Source organism: Seriola lalandi, unplaced genomic scaffold (assembly GCF_002814215.2).
Source record: "Seriola lalandi dorsalis isolate HSWRI2012SDOR001 ecotype SW California unplaced genomic scaffold, Sedor1 jcf7180002054983, whole genome shotgun sequence".
In the NCBI taxonomy this organism is placed as follows: Eukaryota; Metazoa; Chordata; class Actinopteri; order Carangiformes; family Carangidae; genus Seriola; species Seriola lalandi.
The window spans coordinates 1,118,489-1,142,358 of record NW_019525532.1 but is presented as its reverse complement, the minus strand read 5'-3'; the positions used below and the strand labels follow the sequence as shown (position 1 = coordinate 1,142,358).

Sequence of the window (23,870 nt, the reverse complement as noted above, 5' to 3'; positions counted from 1 at the left end):
TTCATTTAGAGAAGTGGTATTATTGACAGTCAGCTTGTGGTGTTATTGACAGTTAGCATGCCTGTGTGTGCGCTGATGTGGCTTTTTGCCCGTGATGTAGTCTGAACAGAATCGCAGTGTCACTGTACTAATGCACAGGAGAAAGACAGCCTTATTTTTATGTGTGTGTGTGTGTGTGTGTGAGTGTGTGTCCTTTGTCTGCGTGCCTGCTGAACCACTGGGGTGCGATGCTGGCGACATGCTCGCATGCAATCGCCTTCGGTTTCTGTTTTCCGTGGCATCACCCTCGCTTGGCTCCGCGCTCTTGCCTTGGCTGACGGTGGACAGCAGTGCAGCGTCATCAGGAGGGGCCTGTCTGGTTTCTCATCAGTCAAATCCTCGGCTTTCTTAGTGGAAGCTGAAAATGTTCCCCTCTAAATGATCCACATCCTTTCTGTACAGTGTAGAGCAGCAGTCTCATCTTTCTGCTCTCTTGTCGTCAGTGACGTACATTTCACCTGCATGTAGGTCCTTCAGGTGTAGATTTATTGAAAGATTACATATTTGCAGTCAGTTTCTACCACAAAGATTTTTTCATATATTTTCTTCTAATTTAGATTTTGTTTAGTTTTATAAACATTTGCAACTAGTGAGTGGTAGTTGGAAAGTTGCTCACTAATATTTAAGCATGGATTTTTGAATGAATGAATGAAATCTTTATTGCCCATTACACACATAAAGGTTCACCAAGATGGAGTCCAAAGTCATTATCATCACTACCACATACAATAGGTGGTTTGAAAGGCCTATTAAAAAAATCAATATAAAATGCAGTGTCCCCAATTCATATCAATCCCTGTATAAACATTCTGGCTCTCCTCATCTTGGCTCTGGGCATCAGAAACTAGCTGTGCTCTGAACTGAAGATATAGTGACGGGAACAGGCTGTACAGTCCTTTCGGAGCAAGATTCATTATAGCAATGCGGCTCTGACAGCGTAAGAAACTTCTCCAGCATAGTTTCACATCACGTTCTGATCTCTGGAAAGACGTCTTACAAGGAGAGAAACCCTCACTGACTAAGTCCATCTCTTCCATCCTACACTGTGCGTACCTATGCAGCAAGCTGAACACTCCACCAATTAAAGGTTAAAGACAAGAATTGTATTGAAAAAACGAATAAAACAAGAAAACTGGACTCACAAGTGCTGTCAAAATAGTTTAATTGTCCCTGATACCAGGAACAAAGCAAAGTATCACTGGCGAAAACATTAAGCTCCTATAGAAAATTATACATTTTCATAGAGAGAACAAGAGTAAAGTAGTGAGTAAAAATAGCTTACAACTACAGAACTTACCTAGAAAGCTATATTTGCAACACATTAGCCCCTGACAGGTAGTATAATGGCTAGCTTGGTCAGCATTAAAAATAAATGGAATATCTCAAATTACAATCTGAATTCAAAAGCTACAAGAAAAGGAGAATTCATGGATAATTATCCAACGCGGATTACAAGTTCTGGCAAAATGGTAAATGCAACAGTGAGTATGCTAACTAAATAAGTATCCTAGTTTTGTCATTTGTGTTACTCTGCTGAACTCCAGTTAGGTTTTGCAGAACCTAGAAAAAGAGGTAATCCAGGTTTGTGGAACCAGGATATGGTGCTTACATGTGCAAAATATAACTGGGGCCAGAACTGAATGAAGCGCGTTTCAAAGAAATTAGCCGGATAATGTAAGAACCAAAAAATAATCACCAAAATTCCCTTTAAATCAGATGGTGTTATAAAGTCACACTACCCACTAGAACAACAGTTTTTTTGTTGTTTTTGACAGGTCTATAAAGTTTTTTCTCAGTCCTTTGGAAAAAAAAAACAAAAAACAAACCTCCATATCAAACTGCTACTGTCATTGAGTCAAAAACTGAGTCATCACCGTCCCACCGGCCCTGTACTCAAACACACATAACACCATCCGTCCCAACAGTCCAGACTGCGGCTGTCACTGAAATCAAAATGGAGAAAGATAGTATCGGTCTCCCTGCCAAGCCTCATACTCTTACTGCTGCTGACTCCACAACAACAACAACAGTAGAAGCTTACTCCCCGTTTCCTTCCTCCTAACTGGGGCGGACATGTATCGGCTGGTCAGATGAAAGCTGTACTTGACCGTTTTGTCTCTGCTTCTTACATGAGATTCCCACCAAAGGGTTTCGACTTGTTTCTCCTCTCCCACATCCCAGAAAACATCAAAGGGAGTGATATGAGCTAATAAGCTGCACTTTCAAAGACGCTGTCACGGCCCACATTCATAATGCGAGATGTCTTTGGGAAACCGGCTTTATCCGCTGCTTATGTCTCAGTTCGGGGGGGTGGAAAAATTTTGCAAGTGTGAAAAACCTTTATTCTAAATTGAGATGTAGGTGATTTGATACAAAGCAGCTTCTAATTTACACTCCTTATAATCTTTCCCTTCTGTTTTTCTGGCGCATTGGGCTCCATAGCCCATTTTCTACATAGTAATAACATGGTAATGGTGCAGCAGTTGCAGTAATGAAAAGGATTCAGATGTGTACGACCATGTTAGGGGTTTTTTTTATCTTTAATGTTGATCACAAAGAGTTAACAGCTATGAGCAGTTGTAGTTATGCTCAGGAGATTAAAAACATAAAGGAAAAAAAATGTATCGTGGATGTTCAGAAGGCTGCAAGGTTTTCTGGGCTTAGCGTTAAGCACGGTGTGTCATTCAGTTGGTATTGGTCTCGCCCACATTTCTGTGTTCACACCTTTTATCTTTAGCAACATGAAAGCCACAAAGTCAAAGCAGTGCTAAGGCACTTTTGTTTCATATTATTACAGATCGCACTATATAGAAAATGACCAGCAGAGAGGCAAATAAACATTATGTGGAGTAGAAAAAGTAGAAAACTAACTCTAATTTATTGGTTCTTTTTTTCTTTCTTACTCTGAGTTCATCAGGTAAAATAGTGTTCTAACTTTGTGATCTGTCAAACTCTAACTGAAGGGGTTTTCTACCCTCAGTAAGATCCTCTGTTTCCAACAGTTGCTTGTTGAGCAGCACCAATATGTGACAGACTGCATGGAACTGAATGAAAAGAAAAAGAAAAGCATGGATGAACCAAAGGATGCATGTCATAGTGGTGCAAATGACTGAAACTAAACGTATAACAGTGTTTATGTGGCGTCATCTCAATGCTACGGTCTGATGTCTGAAGGAAAAATAAATAATTACCTATGGCTCCAGAAACTACCATCTCTGATTCAGGCAACCAAGCTCGTATTGCATCCTGTTTTCTATCCAAGATTCTGAAGTCACCGTTGTTTAAAATCACAGAGCCGCATCTGTTTTTCTCACTGCCATTGGCTGAATTTCTCACTTAGTAACAGTGATATAACATTCAGCAGTGCTGCGCAAATCAAACAGAAACGGTTGGTAAGATAATACTTTTTTTTTTTTTTTTTTTTTTTGCTGTTAACTTTCCCTTAAAGACACAGTGAAATACAAACTGCATTTTTCTGGCTCTTATCTTTTGTCTCTGTGGTTAATTTTCCTGTTATGTCTCGGTGTGCTCTTGAAATGATCACCTGCCTATTCGTTTCCATTTTCAGGAAGAAATAGATCATGTTACAAAAGCTAAAGATGCTCTAACTCCCTTTTCGCTTGGACTTATAATACCACAGTTTCTTTGAATTTAATGTTTTTAGCCGCAGTCACAGTAGCAGTACGTGTACTCTTTTTGTTTAATTTTGAAGCGTCAGATTTAACCCTGTTGTTAATGATAACAAACACGGTAATTACTCCCGTTAATCTGAAATTAGTGAATGTACACAGACAGGAGAAACAAGTTGTACTTGAGATGTGTCACATAACCATTTGGAGCAGTAGCAAATAGTTTCCTTTTGGTTCCTTTGAGCACTTGAGCAGAGGCTTTAACTGTTGCTCTGTGTCTCTCTTTTGTCGTTGTTACACACAGTGCCGCTTTTGTGTCGCAGATGAAGAAGTCTCACATATTTGTGTCATCACACGTAGGAAGCTGAGGCTCAGATTCTCGAACAATTTCACATTGGAGGACGGATTGTCCCTAATTTTATCAAACACACTTTGTGCCAGATTAAACGTGACCGTGCATTTTAAAGTTGATGAAAAAGGTCTGTTATACTTGAAATTGGGGATTGAAGACTATGAAGATGTTTAATTATCCCATTGTTGATTCAGAACTACAGTATGTTATTACATGTTATCGTCATACAGCCGCATCAAAACCATTCCTCTCTCCGTTGTAGTCAGTGTGTTTGCATGTGTGTGCAGATGTGTGCAGATGTTAGTCAGCCAGTATTTTATGCTGTCCCCTCTCATATTGTATCCAGCCAGAACAGATCAGACGAATTATGTTCATAAGTCTTGTTGTTATGAGCAAAGTCACTGTCCTGATCTATTTAAAGGCATTGGACAATGTTTGCTTTATTTTTGTTTAATCATTAATATGTGCCGTGACTAATCCTAATCATGTTGAAGTCATTGAGAACTGACTGTACATGGTTGTTGGGCCTATAGGCAATCCCATTGTTCTGCAGCCTGCAGGAGGCCGACAACATCAGACCAGCACTAATGAGACTGCCAGACATCCAAGCTAAGGCGCCACAACAAAGCATCTGCTAAACGATTTAAATATAATTAAAACATCATTTACTTGCATTTTGAGATGTCACAGGTCTGGTTTGTACAGAAAGAGCTTTTAGTAGAGGTTGCTGATTGACTTTTTGAAAGCTTAGACTTTCAAAAAGTAAAATACAAAAGACCATCTGCATATACGCACACATCCACCCACACATAGTGAGCTGCATCTCAGACCAGCAGGGAGCTCCGACTGTACAAAGTATGGATAAAAGATTTCCTCCAGGTGTTTCAGCACTGTTTGCCCGTTCAAATGTTTCAACAGTGCACATAAGCCTCCACTACCTTCGGTTCCAGATGGGATGATGAACTAAATGCCTTACGGGTTTTTCTCAGCGGGGCTGAGCAGTGTTTCTGATGGGGATGTAGCTCTGATGTGCAGCCAGCAGCAGCCAGTGCAGTGATGGATCTTTCTGTTTCTCAGGACCATTTGTAACGGTCACATGTACAGCAGAGCAGCACAGCCAAAATAACCGCATCACAATCTTTTCTTATTTTTTAAATCTTAACACGCTTGCATATAATATATATATTATATATATATATATGTATATATATATATATATATATATATGTATTCTGCTTGTATATGGTTTATCATACTGAATATTGTTTAATTAAAGGCTTTCTGTCTGTTTCTCCTGCTCAGGGTCTAACTACGCCATGTCTAACGGGGGCGGGGTCGCCAGCAGCACCACACACCTGTTGGACTTCCTAGAGGAGCCCATCCCTGGTGTGGGGACCTACGACGACTTCCACACCATCGATTGGGTGCGCGAGAAATGCAAGGACCGCGAGAGACACAGGAAGGTGAGGACTCCTTAAATCCTCCATAGGCTTCAAACAAACTTTTCATATGACTTTTCGTCAGACTAAAGGTAGTAGGGTTTGTACCTGTTTTGATTGGCTGTCATATCCTCCTCCTGCCTCCCCAGTTTCTCTCCCACAGTTTTATGTCTTTTGCGTCTTGTCTTTTTAATCCAGATGAAATCAATCATTATAAAAGGAATAACGGAGCTCTGATATATTCACGTTGTTGTTTTACACCTTCACACACCTGTCCAATTAGAAAGGAGTTTCCAGATGCTGTTAGACACGGACACACTTTGTTTGAAGCATGTCACAGAGTCTGCTTATATGTGCTTTGTAACTAAGATGTTTAAATTAACACTAAGCAGTCAGAGGTATGTTTGTGGCTTGGCCCGTTTCCAGTTCATAAAGATCTCACGTTAGCTGGTGTCAGCAAAAAAATCCTCCGCTGCACAGGAAGTGATGTGTCGCACATTTCCTGCAGCAGCAGCAGAAGTTTGTTTGGATCGTACAAAAGAAGAACTGGGTAGTTAGGATCAGCAATTTTAGGCTCGAAGGCTTAACAGCGGCTCCATCAGCCCAACATACATACAAAAACAAAACTTGATCCTCGGAAAATCGAGGTAAAAGAATGTAATATCAAATATTTGAGGCAACTATTTTTATTGTAGAAATGTAGAGTGACAAGAAATAAATTCCAAGACCAAGGTCAAGAATGAACTCGACAGTGTAGAAATGTAATTGTGCAGATGTCATGAATGAACCAGAATGAATGGACACACACAATAAACTGTCGTCTTCCTCGCCCACAACTCGTCACTGATTCACCTGTCTCTGTCAACACGTCTATCCAAATATTGACTCAATTTTCCTGCCCTTTAGTGCAGCTGTCCCGGAAATGATAACTCTGAGAATTTGATTGGTATTTGAATACTTGGTCAAACATTGGTTTTATAACCTGGTCTTATCCTGCCTTACAGCAAACATCAGTTTTATTGAAGCAACAGTGGAAATCATGCCGCAAGAGCAGATCACTGAATGACTTATCATTGGTATTTTCAGACCTTTGGCATCACTGCCAGTAAAAGATCTACCTTCTTATGATTTTTTTTTTTTTCTCTGTGTTTTCAGATAAACAGTAAGAAAAAGGAGTCGGCATGGGAGTTCACAAAGAGCCTGTACGATGCCTGGTCAGGGTGGCTGGTGGTGACGTTAACCGGCCTGGCCTCAGGTAACACACATTGGCACATGCTGTACAAGCACGCACACTCACAGCTGTTGTCTCCTCTGCTGGTAACTCTCACATGCTTCGCCTCAGGCAGCCCACGCTCAGTCTTCTGTCTCTTCTGTCTTTTGCTCTCTTTTACCCATTTCTCATAAGCACACTTTCTTCACCAGAACCAGAGTTCAGTCCTCTGATCCACACATTATTTATGTTTTTACGACTACCAAGAGAAAGAAAACCGACCAGCCTTTGTACCACCCTAGTCAAAGTTGTGCCTTTTTGAAGCTTCTCTAAGTTACAAAGGAAGAGAAATAAGAAATGGGTTCATTGTGTTCCCCTGCTTTAATCCAGATAAAAAGGTCTGATGTATGGACTGACATTTTTCTGCCTAAATGAGCCTGTAACACAGCTGATAAAGGCTCATCTGACCTGCAACACGTTGGCCTTGAATATGTAATTAAAGTATTTAATTTAATTCAGACCATCATTGACTTTTAATATATAGTTATAATATTTATTCTGAGAAGTGTCCGCCATATGATGTGGATCTTCCTTGTATATATTAACATCCCTGTAGTGATTTGTTTACAAAACCTTCCATTTTGCATTGATGTAGGTAAATATTTAGGGAGTGTGACCGTAGGTGTCCCTGTTGTTTGGCTATCAGGAAAAGCACTTCATTTTTAGAGAAGGATGCAAATGAAAGGGCAGCCTGATCGCAGATTCATCAGGACTCATTTTGTATTTTCCTTTGGTACGGTGACATTGATAGCAGGCAATTAGCAAGCTAACAGCCACCAAACACTTTTTTCCTTTTTTCTCTTTTTCTACCTCCTCTCACCTCCCTGCCATCACCTCTTTGCCCCCTCTTTTCCTTCCTCCTCTTCTTCCTCCTGCCAGGTGCTTTGGCTGGCCTTATTGACATTGCTGCTGATTGGATGAACGACCTGAAGGAGGGCGTGTGTCTGAGCGCCATGTGGTTCAACCACGAGCAGTGCTGCTGGACGTCCAATGAGACCACCTTCGCTGAGCGGGACAAGTGTCCCCAGTGGAAGAGCTGGGCTGAGCTAATACTGGGGCAGGCTGAGGTAGACTAACACAGGCACACGAGAGGCCCGTCAGTCACTGCAGCAACATTATTCTGTTGCTCAATAATGTTTTAATTTATTACATCAACGTCAGAGAGAAGAGAGGTTTTTATTTTCCCTTCCTCTATACGTATATTCTGTTATATTTTAGTAACAAGCCTCCCTCTTTTCTGATCTGCTACTGTTCTAATGTGTTATTGATGATGTTTGCCGTCAGTTCAGACTCAGTAACCCCAATAACTTTTCCCTCATTACCTGAATGCAGCAGAAGTTACAGTGACAAAGGGAGGAGGGGGAGCTTCGTTTTAGTAAAGAAAGATTTGTTTAGAGATAATTGCACAGCACACATGCATGCTCGCCAATGCTCTCACACATCCAGACTATATGTTATACTGTATGATATTTGGTGCTGGTGAGTTTCAGGTTGTTTATTCTTTTACTTCACCTTCTCCCGTCTTTCTCGCCTCACTTCAGGGTCCCGGCTCGTACATCATGAACTACTTCATGTACATCTACTGGGCTCTGTCCTTCGCCTTCCTGGCTGTCTGTCTGGTAAAGGTGTTTGCTCCCTACGCCTGCGGCTCAGGGATCCCTGAGGTGAGGAAAATTGTGCTCTCACAAAAGTACAGTTGAAACTCGCGAGCAGCTGCATGTACAGTCCATTCGGAAACCTCTCCTTGGTAATGCATTGAAGTTATTGTGGGAAACTCCGTCAACCGAGACGTAAGGATTGACTTTAGTGTCATTTTTCCCAACAGGAAGTTTTGAACTTATACTCATTTGGTAAAAGATTGGCCAATATTTGCCACTAAACTAATAAGGCTAGTCGGCAATCTCTTTTTGTGTGTCTCTCTTTCTCTTTCAGAGTAAGAAAAGTAGCTTGTGTGGGATTTCTGTAGACTATTGATGTTTTGTTTTATGCCTCGGTTCTTTCATCGATTTGCTGTGGGTGTCAGAACCTACGAGCTGCACATGAAATCTCTGCAGCTGCCCCTGACTCTCCATGACAGTGATCTAATTGGTTATGTGCACTTTTTGGGATCCACCCAGCGTGCTTTCATGCTCGTGGGTTTCCCTTTAACGCCCTAGAAGTGGCTTAAAATTGTTAATTCACTGGGCAGCAGGGGGACGGGACAGGTTCGACCGCACTGTGAAAAAGCCACTTTGAGGTTAGAGCTCTGAGGTTTCAAAATAAATGTTTCCTTTTTGTTGCCGTGGGAACAAGAAAACTAGAACTGCGTTGCCGGGGAAATTGTGTGGTAGTCAGTGACTTTGAAACTGTTGACAGGAAGAGAATAAATGAGAGGATCAGACAGAGATGCAACTGAAGAAAAACCTGAGTGAATTTGCTCAAAGAGATTGAAGAAGCGAAATTGAAAATATGCTGGTTCTGTCCCTGATGTGACTCCAGCCTGGAAATTGTTGCATGTCATTGTCCTCCTCTCTCTTTCGCCCCATTTCCTGTCAGCTCTCTACTCACTTTTTAGTAAAAGAATAACTACATCGATAATTGTTTGAGTCATTTAATAATCAAAAATGCAGTTTTTGTTTTTTACATCATAGTAAATTGAATATCTTTGCGGTTTGAACCGTGGTTTTGTTACAGTGCGAGGGTGGGACGTATGATGTCATCTCTCTCTTTATTTTAATTAATTCTTAATTACTGACGTTCACTGTTTCTATGCACTTCTTAGAATGTGTGAAGTAGAGCTGCGATAGTTCTAGCTCTTATATAAGAGCAAAGGCAAAGGATAATGAAAATAAAGATGCCATGAAGGTGTTTCTACCCTTTGTGACCTCCATGGGAATCACACCCTGAACTATGCTGCATGTATCCTTGTAGCTCGACTTCATTTTAATCTTCTTTCTCTCTACCCACCCTTTTCCCTGCAGATCAAGACCATCCTGAGTGGGTTTATCATCCGGGGCTACCTGGGCAAGTGGACGCTGATGATCAAGACCATTACTCTAGTGCTGGCTGTGGCGTCCGGCCTCAGCCTGGGGAAGGAAGGTCCCCTGGTCCATGTGGCCTGCTGCTGTGGGAACATCTTCTCCTACCTCTTCCCCAAGTACAGCAAGAACGAGGCCAAGAAACGAGAGGTGAGAGAGAAGAGGTGGTGGCTGTTATGATATTTGACCATTTAAATATAGGTGTTTTGTGACCACATTTAAGAAGCCATCATGTCAGCTGAGGTGCGTTTGTTTTGTCCTCTCAGGTTCTCTCTGCTGCGTCGGCGGCTGGGGTGTCTGTGGCTTTTGGAGCCCCGATAGGAGGAGTTCTCTTCAGCTTGGAGGAGGTACAGGAAATGTCCTTTTACGCTCCTGATTGAAAACCAGAAATTCCTCTACAGCTGAATTTTCATGCTCCAAACTCTCCTCTCTCTCTTCCAGGTGAGCTACTACTTCCCTCTCAAGACGCTGTGGCGCTCCTTCTTTGCCGCCCTTGTGGCGGCCTTCGTCCTGCGGTCCATCAACCCCTTTGGTAACAGCCGTCTGGTGCTGTTCTACGTGGAGTACCACACGCCTTGGTACCTGTTTGAGCTCATCCCTTTCATCCTTCTGGGAGTGTTTGGAGGTCTCTGGGGAGCTTTCTTCATCCGAGCCAACATCGCCTGGTGCCGGCGGCGCAAGTCAACACGCTTCGGTAACTACTTTGTCTTAATTCAGGATTCGGATCAGTAAGCGTGATATGAGAAGGTGAAGACGTGAAGCTGTTTGTACGAGCAGAAAGACGTCACATGGCAGCAGATGTGGGAATAAATCATTGTGGAGCAAACATGAATGACTGAACACATTGATATTCTCTAGCAAACAGCCAATATGTCCCCCTACCAGGCTATGAGCAGACAGACCATTGTTTACATGCATGCACAGCTGGAAATACTTACTGAGTAACAGCTCATTTAAGAAAAAGTTTCAGCTAATGTGCTTGGAATATTGGCTAAAACACACAGACGACAGCAGTGACAGTGATGGAAAACAAAAACACTGAGGGAGCTAAAACCATATATTTTGAATGTTTGAGGTAATTACCCTTTAACGTCCTGTCACACTTATAATATGTTCACTTCACTGATTTGGGTTAAAGTAGAGGCATAGAGACAGAAACAGAAGATGTAGTAGGTCATGCAACTAGCATTTCACATTGCATCACCATTGATTTAACAGACAACTCTGGTTCTTTGTAATTTCCTGAATATGCAACATCATGCTAAAAGCCTCCCCACAGAGTCTCACGTTGGGTTGTCTCTCTCCTCAGGAAAGTACCCAGTGTTGGAGGTGATCTTCGTGGCCACCATCACAGCCGTGGTTGCTTTCCCGAACCCGTACACCCGTCAGAACACCAGTGAGCTGATAAAGGAGCTGTTCACCGACTGCGGCCCTCTTGAGTCGTCGCAGCTCTGCCAGTACCGCAGCCAGATGAACGGCAGTAAGGCCTTCACTGACAACCCCAACCGCCCGGCGGGGCCCGGCGTCTACGCCGCCATGTGGCAACTCTGCCTGGCGCTGATCTTTAAAATCATCATGACCATATTCACATTTGGACTCAAGGTGATCCCCAGATGTTTCTTCCTAACAAGGCAGATGTTTTAACCTGCACGTCTTTATCAACAACTAAAGCCAGTTTCCACTTCCTCGTCCCCAGGTGCCGTCGGGCTTGTTCATCCCCAGCATGGCCATCGGGGCGATCGCAGGCCGCATCGTTGGCATTGCCGTGGAGCAGCTGGCCTATTACCACCATGACTGGTTCCTGTTCAAAGAGTGGTGCGAGGTCGGGGCCGACTGCATCACTCCGGGGCTCTACGCCATGGTGGGGGCTGCGGCATGTCTGGGTGAGTCAGCAGATAGTATGGCAACAGTTACAGTGACAGTGTATGTATTTGTTTTAATGCTTTGTTTCAAACAGGGGTTGAGTGATAATGATGATTTAAAGCAGTATTTGTCAGATCTCTTTCATATCTGGTTTTATGAGGAAACTGGACTGGTTTATTTTTGCTTTCAATTAGATAAATTACATTTATTTTTTCCGGGTATTCAATTCACTGGATTAGACAAAGAAAAATAGGCCACATTATTTTGTCGATGAATGGTTTCTTTCTTCTATAAAATAGACTATCTCGATAAATACTGTATTACTGGTGAGATATAAAATTACATACACTGTAATCGAAGATGTTGTCATGTCATCCACCCCAGCTCCTACAGGTAGACATCTGTAGAGTGAGTTTAAAAAACTGAGTTATTGTTTTGAATAATTAAAATTACATGTTTTTGTTTCAGTCTCTAGATGGGGCTAATACTCATTTTTTATTACGTTACTTTCCTACTCTCCTCCGTGTGCAGGTGGTGTGACCCGTATGACGGTCTCCCTGGTGGTCATTGTGTTCGAGCTGACAGGTGGTTTGGAGTACATCGTCCCCCTCATGGCTGCCGTCATGACCAGCAAATGGGTGGGTGACGCGTTCGGCCGCGAGGGAATCTACGAGGCCCACATCCGTCTGAACGGATACCCCTTCCTCGACGCCAAGGAAGAATTCACTCACACCACGCTGGCCAGGGAGGTGATGAGGCCACGACGCAGCGACCCGCCGCTAGCGGTGCTGACGCAGGACGACCTGACGGTGGAGGAGCTGCAGGGCGTCATCAATGAAACCAGTTATAATGGTTTCCCTGTGATAGTGTCCAAGGAGTCCCAGAGGCTGGTGGGCTTTGCTCTGCGAAGGGACATCACTATCGCTATAGGTAACGCTGCAGAGCAAGACTGTTTCAACAAAGTAGTTTCTCCCACATTTCACAGCAAAATGTAAGAGCAGTTATACAGCATGAGAATTGTACTTGGTCTGTCTGGTGCCTGGATTCATTTAAGGTACAATCCTTTGATTATAATGCACGTGTCTCTTTATTCCACATCTCTCATTCCCCTGTTCCTCCTCGTTCCTCTCTCCTCAGAAAATGCGCGTCGTAAGCAGGAGGGCATCATGTTGAACTCCAGGGTGTACTTCACTCAGCACGCACCCACCCTGCCGGCCGACAGCCCTCGGCCCCTCAAGCTGCGCTCCATCCTGGACATGAGCCCCTTCACCGTCACCGACCACACACCCATGGAGATCGTGGTGGACATCTTCAGAAAGCTGGGGCTGCGCCAGTGCCTGGTCACTCACAACGGGTAAGTAGGAACTGAAAAGCAGGGAATAAAAGAAGATGGGCGGGAAGAGGAGAAGGCGAATCCTTCTCCCCATCTTTCTTTTCGGTGCCGTTACGTTTGACTAACCCGTCTGAAGTTGACAAACATTGCACAAACACATGTACACACTGTCTGGTGTTGCATGGGCTCTCAGATCCCTGGATTTACCCTGTAATCTGCATGGCCTGGCCTAACCGCTGTGCTGCACTCCCTTTATCCTCCTACTGAGCAATAACAGACAGTCTCCTCAGTAGAAGAGACTGAGCTGCTGAAACTAACTACAACTACATAACAGGTATCGTGCCAGGAGAATATAGTCGGTCAGGAAAACCATTCGATTTGTGCTCTGAATCTGAGAGAAGAAGCATGTTGACAGGAAATCTGAACATTTAAGGTTTTTCCCCCCATTAATTTATAACAGTGTCTGGCTTTGTTTTTTTACAGTTAGTGGAAATACATGACAAATATCTCGTGATAGGTTTGATGCACACTGTCAGGCGGTCCAGTCTAATTTTTTTTTTTTTTTTTACAGACTTGTGTTTTGCACAGAGCCACCTGCTGGTGTGATGCAGGAATTACAGTGTTGATTGTCTGTAATATCTGATAAACTCCTCAGTTTACAGATCAGTTGTTATCGTCACTAGAAAGGAGCTGTGCAGCAGTGTTTGTTTTTGTTTAAATATTTTTTAAATGTCCATCTTAAAGGATGAGGCTGGTGTTATTCTATATGTTTCTTAATGCCAACAAATTTCATAAGTATAGCTGTGATGTTCATTCATCCCTTAGTACTTTATAACTTCTCTACGCTGTCTGTGGCCTACGTCATCTTTGAGTCTTTAAAGATATATGGATTTATTTTTCTTTTTAAAGACTCAGTCATTTCCTAAAACAGCTGGAGCGCTGTAGTCTTTAATCAAATGTTACTCCAACAGTAAATAGTGCATTCGCTGGGGACTATTTTAAACTGGGGATCAATACACCTTTGGTGCTCCAGTGAGTATTTATGACAGCAGAAGAGTTTATGTGGAACCATCTTCAAATAAACTATAGTGCCCATGTTTATCATAATGATGTTACCTCGTTAATGTTTAACAGGAACAGGAACGGTTTTCAATCAGAGTATGGATACTTAGACAAAAGATTAATAATTTATTGCTTTTGGTCTTTTCATTGAATTTGTTGACACCAAGAAAAATATAGAATATCACCAAACTTGTACTTGGACATTGATTTTCTTACACTACATTTGATATAATTTACATTTTAAGATGCTATTGACATAATATTTTAGTTTTTAATCCAGTTTTGTTGTTTTTTGTGTTAATTGAATTGTGTAACTTTGAGGTATATTTTTATCTGTTTAATATTTTAAGTTGCACCCTGTTATGTATGTTTTGTGTTGCCGCTGTCTGTTCTCTCTCTGTTTCTCTTTGTTTGTTGTTTTTTTGTTTGTTTGTTTGTTTGTTGTTTTTGTTTTTGGGCAGTTTACCGAGTAACAGGTGTGTGTTTCAGGATTGTGTTGGGCATCATCACAAAGAAGAATATATTAGAGCATCTGGAGGAGCTCAAGCAGCACACGGAGCCCCTGGTGACTAGCCCCACCCCACACATGTGACCCCTCCCACACTATCACACCTGTCTCTTAGGCTCCGCCTCTTTGGAGGGATGCATGAAACTTGGTGTGAAAGGCTGTTGACAGTTCCCAGCTAAACATTAAGACCTCCCTATTCTTTTTTCTTTCTTACTGTTTGCACTCTGTTGTTCATGGGTTGGTTTGGTTGGTGTGGATTCACTTTTAATGAAGTCGTTCATCTTAGAGAAACATGTGCACATAGGCGTTTTCTGACCTCCATCTTCATTGCCGGTAGCTGTTGCACTTTTGGAGACATCGTGCAGAAAAGCTTTCTTGTGTTTATTGTGGGTCCTGTAATGTTGGACCTCCATGGGAACTGTCACGCACATCACTTTAGAGCCCCTTTCAGACATGTGCATCGTTACGTAAAAGTGCTGGCAGTTAAACAGTTAAACACGACGGTATATTTTTCTATTAACTCCCTGAGTTTTTTATTGTCTGTAAAAGTTGTAACCGCACGTTTTACCAGGTAGGACTCTGTAACATTTCCATAAAATTTTCAACACTCTTCAGGTCTGAGTCTCACGTTAGTATGAAGGCTACAGCAGCATAAAAAATAAAGCCAGAGAGTTTAAATGAGTGACTTGTTCTGCCTTTTAGGAGCACCGCAATAAATTAGTCATTTAATTATCATCTAGAAAATAGAAAGGTTTCAACCATAAGAAGGTCAAAAATGAACTTTGATGTTTTAATTTTAAGTCGGAGTGGATGAGAAGAATTTTAAAAAGCCAATGATGAAATGAAAACAGCTACTGAGCTGATTTTAAGTCTTAAATTTAACTTGGTGAAAATTGTAGAAAGCCTGGTCTAGAAAGATGTGTAATTTATTTTGCCTCTCGTTGTGGTGTGGCGAGGAAACAGTAAAAACACACTTTGAAAATCATTAAAAACATCAGATCATCAGTCTCCCCACACTTTCAGCTTTAAATCATGCAAACTGCTCACAGCGTGAATATCCGGCTAAAACTTTCCCATAACGCATGTGAAAGCAAATAGTCAGACTCAGATTGTAGATTCTGACGCAAGCTCACAGTTCTTTATCTTATCTGACACATGATGACACCAGTGATGAAATGTTTTCAGAAATCTGAGTCGATAAGACTGGTGAGAAGCTTAGGGAAGTGTCCCTCATGCACTTCTTAAACCGCAAAGATGAGCAGTCTTTCAAATGCAAAATACATTTTAAAATCCATCACTGACGAAGCAGTACCACTGCTCCCTCTCGAGGAAATGTAATGTGAGCATTGCAGCTAGCATTTAGGTTACGGAGGTCTGTTACGAGCTCAAATATGGGCCAAGAAGATTTTGAGGTGGTGAAATGATGTTGAGAAATAATTTTATAGTCAAAGCCCTGCTTGTTTTTTGTTTTTTTTGTCAATTTTGTTAAGTATTAACTTTTTATGTAACATGAATGTGTTGGTGTTCGCGAAAAAGCATTTTTTCTCAGGGCTTTTGTGTAACTGCACCACTGATATAATCAGTCCACAAGCTTTTTTTTTCCACAATCACAAACCTCTACACATTCACCAACTTGAATTTTTTAAGATAAGCTTTAAGATAAATTCTGAAGATCATTTCACAAGCCTGATTGACCCTTATTTGATCCTGTAGTTTGTGTTCGAATGCCATTCGTTCAACGGGTAGATGAAGCCAGCAGTGTTACAGATTACATGTCTGAAACGTGCTCATTAGATTCCCAGAGTGCAGCTTTGCAGCTCGTCCCTGTTAAACTGCATTTGTAGCTACTGTAGCTCTGCTTAGTGCCGTGTCAGCTGCATCATGCTAGCACCTTCATGTTATTTGTATTTCCTGATGTGTAGTAGCTACAAAGCTTAGACGTGTTCTGGCAGAGATCCGATCACATACTGTAGAACCAGACATTCAGTGGTAGATATAATTTCTCAGCATGTCTGCCGTCATGTAACCATGATGCCTGTTGTTTGTTAAGTAGCTGGTCATTTCATTTTGAAAGTATTCACCCACCCTCAGTTTTCTGTCTTCATTAACGACTGCTTTTTCCTTTTTTTTTTTTTCTTTTTGTTTTGTTTTTAAACCCCTCCCCTCTCAACCCCACCGTTTCGCCCTGGGTCTCCACAGATTGACGACATCTGACTCGTCGCCTTAACAACCACTTGGCGAGTAGCTAGCCGCCTTGGGAAAGCGGACCACCGTTGTTTTAATGTTTTTTTTTTTTTTATGGGTGGAATTTGTTATTGAAGGAGAGGGAGAACCTCTGTAGTGATACGATTCATCCCCATATTACCCCCATTACCCCCATTCTGTAGTGGTAGTGAGCACTGTGGTGGAGTGACGTTGTTGTGCTGATTGGTTCTAGTAGCGCTGCAGAGCGCTGTCCAGTTAACGTGGTGTGATAACATTACCTTGATGAAGTAAATACTAATCCCATGATTTAACCTGCCAGTGTTTGCTCTAAGCCGCCGGTGTCCTGTCCAGTTTCAAGAGAGAGAAAAAAAGATTTTTGTTGTTTAAAAAAAACCTTGAAGTGCATCTTTACTTTATAAACAAAAGAAAAGTCAGACTCATTGAATGATGCTCTTAGAGGCTCTTGAGGAGTTATTTAGCATCTTTATTACACTCTCACACAAAAGGCCCATACAAACACTGTTGCTCTCTGAGCCAACGCGTTGTGAGTTCAGCCAGTTAAACCTCAGTTGCTGAGTCATTCTGGGAAATGTAGGAAATCTTTAGCTGCAGTAGAAGCTGACCTCAGTAGAAACAAAATGAGGGTGACCTTTTGAATATTTAGTTGAAATGTCCTTTTTCACTGTCCAGCAACATGTCCACTGTTGATACAGAATAGTGTTAGCATGCGTTGTACCTTCTCCACTTCACAAGAAAAGTCTTATATTTTCTCACAGCTTTATTTTGTATTGTAAATTAGTTTTAAGTTTAGTTCTAGGTAACATGTCACTTCCTGGTCAGAAGTTCCAGTCATTTCCTGGAATCAAAACATTAAACTGAACTTGGACACCGCTGACTTACAGGGAACACCGCATTTAATTCCCCTGTCCCTGCATCCCTGATCCCCTTTGATCTGCACCTGGTATCCCAAGTGTCTGCAACTGTCTGCGTTTGTTTCACTAGTCAGAAAATGAACACGACGGTTGCAGATCTCAGCAGCTCTTGGGAAACCCGTGTCCGATCTGTGTGACGTCTCACCAGTGTTTCATGCCTCCTGCTGCTCAGTAGCTGTAGCTCTAATCCCACCACAGGTCGTCTCAACTCCTCTCACACAGACCTGGGTTCAAATGTTTGTTTTCTAGACTCTTTGTTTTTGACTCTCCAGGGTTCAAACGAAGCCGAATGTATGAATCTACTCCACCTCACAGTATTAAAAACAAACCGCACTAAACGTTTTGGACCCAGCTCTGCACTCTTGTAGCTCTGTAGCAGATGGACAGCTTCTACTCACCGCTTTCAGCTGTTTCCTTAAGTCTTCAGATGCTTCTCTTCACCTGACCTCAGACTACATTCATGCCTGAATTCAAGAGCATCAGAAACAGAACTTAATTAATCACTTTTAATGTTGAAGTAGCTGTGAAATCAAAGCCATTTTATAATTAGACGAATCTCATCTGTGCTCTTGGTTCAGACGGAATAATTCTGACCGACTGAGTTTTCAGAAACATGTTAGGGACTAAGTCAGACCCAGACTTGGTTTACGTAAAAGTGCTTAAAACTTGAAGGAGATGAGGAGGAGGAAGCAGCTCTGTCCCACGGTTTAGAAACTCTGAATTCACAATGAAAATATTGAGTGTCCTGTCACGGCGCTCTCTTCTGGTCTCACTCTGTCTGTTTGTGTGAAACAGAGTCACATTGTCTGTTAAATCCTATTGTGGTGTTGAGAAACGCTGCAGTTTAAATGGAAGCTGTAGTTTAGTCATTTTAGACATTTTAACTATAAAAAGGAATGAAAAGAAGAATCAGACAGATTCACATAAGAGAGCTTGTTGAAGCAGAATGTAGAAATATAGAAAACTATCGGACCATAAAGTAGTTTCCTACCATTTTGTTGTTAATCCAGGTGTATTAGCTATGATGGCTATAATTAGCTGTAATATCCAATCAGCTGTTTGTTCAGTTGCATAAACAATTAAATGTAACTCAAAGTGGGACATTAAAGACAAGTGGATTCCCCATCTCCACATCCATCTCCTTAAATGATTTCAGCCTCCTGTGACAGGGACGTGTCTCCTCTTCTTCTCCTCCGAGGCTTTAACTTTTCACCACATGCTCTTCAGTATTCCCCGTCTCCCCTGTAGGATCCAGTTCTTCCTTCTTCTCACCAGCCTCTTTTTGGACCAATAACATAAAACCAAAACTGGTGCAGGGTCCGAAATGACACCCTGCTCTGAAGAGGGTAGTCGGGTGCTGTTTCTGACCTGCTTTCATCTCTTCCTCCTCTGGTTTACTCACCTCCTCCTCCTCCTCCTCCTCCTGCTGACTTTTGCTTCCTCAGGGACTCATGTTTTTGTTGGCTCCAGACATTAATTTTTTATAATTCATTACCAATGAACCAAAATGGAATAAAATTAAAATCATGTGCTTCTCTCTGATTGGATGCTTCCTTGCCGACAAAAACATGATGTTGTTTTCTCTCCCTCACTACAAACCACCAGATCCTCATCACTTCACTAAACCTCTTTTTTTCCCCCCCTCTCTTTCCTGTTCCTCCTCTCCTCTGTCTCCACCTGCAGGCGGCTTCTTGGTATTATCACAAAAAAAGATATCCTGCGTCACATGGCTCAAATGGCAAACCAAGATCCCGAGTCCATCATGTTCAACTGATCCGCTCCTTCCAGGACGGCCGGGTTGGAGGGGGAGACGACAGCGAGGAGGAGGAGGTTCATCTCCTGGACGGCTCCAATCTCTGACATCTCTGGATCCTGTTTTTTTCTTTTTAGTTTTCAGCTTAGTAGACCCTGAACCTCGCCGACTGACTGTGGCCCTCAGAGACTTACCGGCCATTAGAGGGAAAAGACAATGATAAAAAAAAAGACTTTGTTATTATCATTCTGGCTGCTGAGGACACAAGGAGGTCACGGGTTGAAGCCACACACACACACACACACACACACACAAGGAATGCACTTTTTACACACACACACACACACACACACACTCGCACAAAAACACACACTTTTGCACTTGCAGACACCTCAAACATGCATGCTGTCTCTGCACACACACGAACACGCATACGCCCCCTAACCTGTAAAGAAACACCCATTTGCACTCTTCATGTGCCTCACCCTCGTCCTGTCTCTGCTGATGTCGTGGTGGGCGTCGCCTGGCTGGGGTAAAAGGTCAGAATGAACCGCTGATGAGGGATGCGATGAGGGACCTTGAAACCTCCAGGCTCCCGTTAAAAAAAAAAAAAAATAAACAAAAAAAACAAACATCACTTTCCTCACCCCACACACGCACCCACCACACCTGTCCGTCCTCCAGAAAACGTGTCGTTTACCTGTGAATTAGTGTGTGTGAGAATATGTGTGTGTCCTAAGCACCACTACATTCCAGCCAGGTTACCGTGGGAACTGAGAGGACGGTCTAAATGAGATGGCTTTAATGAGCGCGTGTGTGTGTGTGTGTGTGTGTGTGTGTGTGTCTCTCTAAGTGAGAGAGGGAGGTAGAGAGACATAGATGGGTACTGTATTTCAAGAACAAAACTGTTCCTTCCCAGAATGAAAAAAAGTGAAAAAGTAAGACCTTTGTGAGAGTGTGTTTATCATTTCTGAGCCAGCTTGAGCCGTGTGCGTGCGCGTGCATATGTGTGTGTGTGTGTGTGTGTGTGCCCGTCCATTCAAAATTGAAGGCTGGCTGAGTGTTTACGTAAAGAGGGAAAAAAAAGAAAAAGAAAGGAAAAATTGTCCGGGTTGAGTTTTACTGTGGTTACAGGAAAAGAAAAATCAAATTTCCTTTTTCATCTCAAAATATTACTCTTGTTATGACTTTTAAAATATTGATCTTGCTATAAACAATTAACTTTTTATGGCTTGAAGCAAAACAAAACTGGAAATCTGCACTTGTTTTAAGTGAATCTGTTGAAGTTGTTGCAGAGGAGAAGAAAGATGGTGAAGATGCTACATGGGGACGACTTGTTTTCTTTTTGCTGAAATCTGTCCATGTCTCTGGGAAGTAACATCTTATATTTGCAAAGAGGAAATATTGTTTAGTAGATAATTAATCCTCCCTCAGTTTATCAAAGTAAATAAAGGCTAAATAAAGTGTCTTCTCTCAAAGTCCCGACAGACTCTGTTTAACACTCTTTCCATCTTTGGAAACGAGAATCCTACATTCCACAAGAAAAACTCAGTTTTACACTTTAACACAAACACTAGAAAAATGAAATGTTTCAAAATGTAAAGAGGTATTTTATCCATTTGGCACCGTGTCCACATCACATTTTGTTTGAGTAGTATTTGCTAACAGTTGTGTTTGCTTTAATCTACATTGTGTGCCAGATAGGTGGAAGTTCAGGCATCAGTTAGTTAGAGATTTATAACACTTGACATTGTGCTTTAAGACGATTAAACTAGAAATAAAAACAAATAAATCTTCAAACAAAACCAGGTCATTAAATTACAGTTTAAAAAGTGATTTTGAACTATTTTAACTTTTAATCAACCTGTCTTTTTTTTCAATTAATCAAGCTTGATATTGATTTAAAAAAAAAAATTCCAAATCAATTTCCAATCATAATAAAACTACCAAATCTTTACATTTTAGTAGCTGGAACATTTGCTGCTTTAAAAATACTTGAATGGTTAATCATTTAACAGTTTCCAGCACTAAATAAATTTGAGTTAATAACTTAAACTTTCTTCCAAACTTAACACAATCTGGAGAACCAAAAAAAACCTCACCAGGCCTGCAGCTCCAAGCCGGTTCAAACTACTCATCAGTCAATAGATACTGTTCAAACCTGGCACACCTGCTCCTCAGTCACACATGTAGATTAAACATGATTGGATCACTCAGTGGTTGCCAACATTTTGAGCCTGTTACGTGTTCAGGACGTTACAAATGAGTTGTGAACAGTATCAACAAAGAGCGATGTTATATATGTGTTCATAATTTCTACAGGAGATGCAACTGTCCTGTACCTCACAAGATAAAAGCATCAATTGGATTTAGTTTAATTTAATATGATTGATAAAATAATCTCCACTCAACATTTATTAGTGTTAGACTGTGTTTTACCACATGGACTTTTCAGCCAACATAGATGAGGAAAAGTGCTGATGATGGTGGAAAGTTAAAACATCTATAAGACTGATTAATATGGTCAAAAGCTGATGATGGACTTTAATTTGAGATTGTTTTATCAGCTACTGTGTCTAAGGTCAAGAATGAACCGTCAAGCTCAAAATTGGTTAATTTTGTGTTAAAATAAAAAAATAAAAAAAAAAAAAAAGTTCTTGGTTCATATCCTGTCAGTCATCCCGTGACCAGTAAGATCAAACAAAAAAACGAAGACATCTGGCTGCATCTGCTTTTGGTTGCAGCAGGTTGTGCTCAGTCTCGTGTGTCCAATCTTGCTTCGTCTGCCAAGTGCCTGGCAAAGGTTTTTAGGCTTTTCACAAACACCTGCTTACTCCCGCTCATCTCCCACACCTTGTCCTCAAAGCATGTTGTCGTCCTTTTTAAGTAAAAACAATGAAGGGAACTGAAGCGATGAGGAGATGGCACCTTACCTGTAGAGTGGCTGCAGAAAAGTGTGTGTGTGTGTGTGTGTGTGTGTGTGTGTGTGTGTGTGTGTGTGTGAGAGAGTGAGTGAGTGAGTGAGGGAGGGAGGTGGGATTCATCCTGTGTACGTCTTTCCGTTGCAGTGACTGTCCTGCTGTGGGTTGACAGGGAGCAGAGCGTCGTCTTTGTTAACCAGTGGTGTTGCCTAACATTGTATTTCATACTGATCTCGATGTTTATTCCTTTTTTTTTTTTTTTTTTAATTTATGGGTAGTGTCGATAGAGTTGTGCATTATTATGAAGAATTTTATGTATGATTACATTGATTGTTTGATTGTACATTTAAAACAAAATATGTAAAGATTAAATTTTGTTTTAAATTAAAAGGAAAAAAGATTCAAATTGCACTGGGTTGTCTTCGTTCTTCCTCCCTCAGTTTCTCCACACTCATCCTTCACTTCTTTACTTTTTATAACCTACATTTCTGGGCAAATATTATTTAATTTTTCAGTTATGGTGCCAATATACACAGGTTTTTGTACCATTGCCAAAAGTTTAATATTTTTTATTCTTTACCTCAAAAAATACCCAGTATCTACCAGTAATGGGTTTATACATGTACAAAGAAAAAAGGTCCAAAGGGGTCTCAGATTTTTGGACCTTACTGCATGTTCTATAAAAACACTGTATTTTGTTTTTAAATTCATATATAAAATATAAATACTCTTAGGACTGAAATAATTTCCAGTCAGTGTCTATTTTTCACTTGTTCTGGAGCTTTCAACCATATCACATGATCTTTATCATGCTGCTACTTTTTTTGGTCAATCTCAAATTTTAGTCTGACGGGTTTTGATTGTCTGTGCTACAACAGTAGTTTTGAAAGACCCTTTTTACAATATGTCTCTAGCAATTTCCCCCAACTTTACAAAAATCTAGTACTAAATCACCGTAGAAGTCCAGCACAAGTAAGCTTTACCAAAAATCCAACTTATATTAATTTGACTGCTCTTTAAAATCAGCAAGCCTCATCTTCCAAACTAATTTCCCATTGATTTGTGTTATTTGCAGCCAATATGTCCAATTTCAAAAGGAAATACATTAGAGAGAGAAATTGCCATTTCATGGTGTTTTGGTAAATGTTGAACAAAGACTAACAGTACCTGTTACAAGTGGTGGACACAAAATAAAAACCTGGTCAAGACTGGAAAATCATGAGTATATGTCTTCTGAAAATTACAACCATTGTTTGAGGAAATCAACACCTGACAATCTCAACAGTCTGAGCTTTTCTGCATCACATCTGTGTTATAAGTTGTTGTGTTATTGTGTCCACCTCCTGGGCTCATAGATACAGTTCACACTATGTGGTTTTGTTCTGGTTGTCAGACTGGAAAAAGTTTTCCACTTTTCTCAAACACAAAACAGCTTTTATAAAGAATCCCATCAGAGTTTGAATGTATCACAGATGGACACAAAGTTGGCTGCATGAGTCGAACTGCTCCATGTCTACTCCTCGTGTCCCATTACAATACATCTATCA

General features: G+C 41.3%; 1 protein-coding gene across 7 annotated transcripts in view; it reads left to right on the top strand.

Annotated features, from left to right (window-relative positions):
- The window catches only part of clcn3 (Cl-/H+ antiporter 3), a 37,113-nt gene extending 14,379 nt beyond the window's left edge, over positions 1 to 22,734 (top strand). For 4 of the 7 annotated variants that reach the window (XM_023396758.2, XM_023396753.2, XM_023396757.2 and 1 more), the window contains 13 exons: positions 5,323 to 5,483; positions 6,615 to 6,714; positions 7,609 to 7,796; positions 8,271 to 8,393; positions 9,690 to 9,896; positions 10,013 to 10,093; positions 10,188 to 10,440; positions 11,056 to 11,348; positions 11,443 to 11,629; positions 12,141 to 12,539; positions 12,747 to 12,963; positions 14,494 to 14,569; positions 19,333 to 22,734. In XM_023396758.2, coding sequence (XP_023252526.1) covers positions 5,337 to 5,483; positions 6,615 to 6,714; positions 7,609 to 7,796; positions 8,271 to 8,393; positions 9,690 to 9,896; positions 10,013 to 10,093; positions 10,188 to 10,440; positions 11,056 to 11,348; positions 11,443 to 11,629; positions 12,141 to 12,539; positions 12,747 to 12,963; positions 14,494 to 14,569; positions 19,333 to 19,509 — 2,448 coding nt within the window. In that variant the 5' untranslated portion in view covers positions 5,323 to 5,336 and the 3' untranslated portion in view covers positions 19,510 to 22,734. Of the gene's footprint in view, positions 1 to 5,322; positions 5,484 to 6,614; positions 6,715 to 7,608; positions 7,797 to 8,270; positions 8,394 to 9,689; positions 9,897 to 10,012; positions 10,094 to 10,187; positions 10,441 to 11,055; positions 11,349 to 11,442; positions 11,630 to 12,140; positions 12,540 to 12,746; positions 12,964 to 14,493; positions 14,570 to 16,711; positions 16,750 to 19,332 lie in introns of all 7 variants that reach the window. The other 3 variants (XM_023396755.2, XM_023396759.2, XM_023396756.2) reach the window with 2 other exon arrangements.
- The last annotated feature ends 1,136 nt before the right edge of the window (positions 22,735 to 23,870 follow it).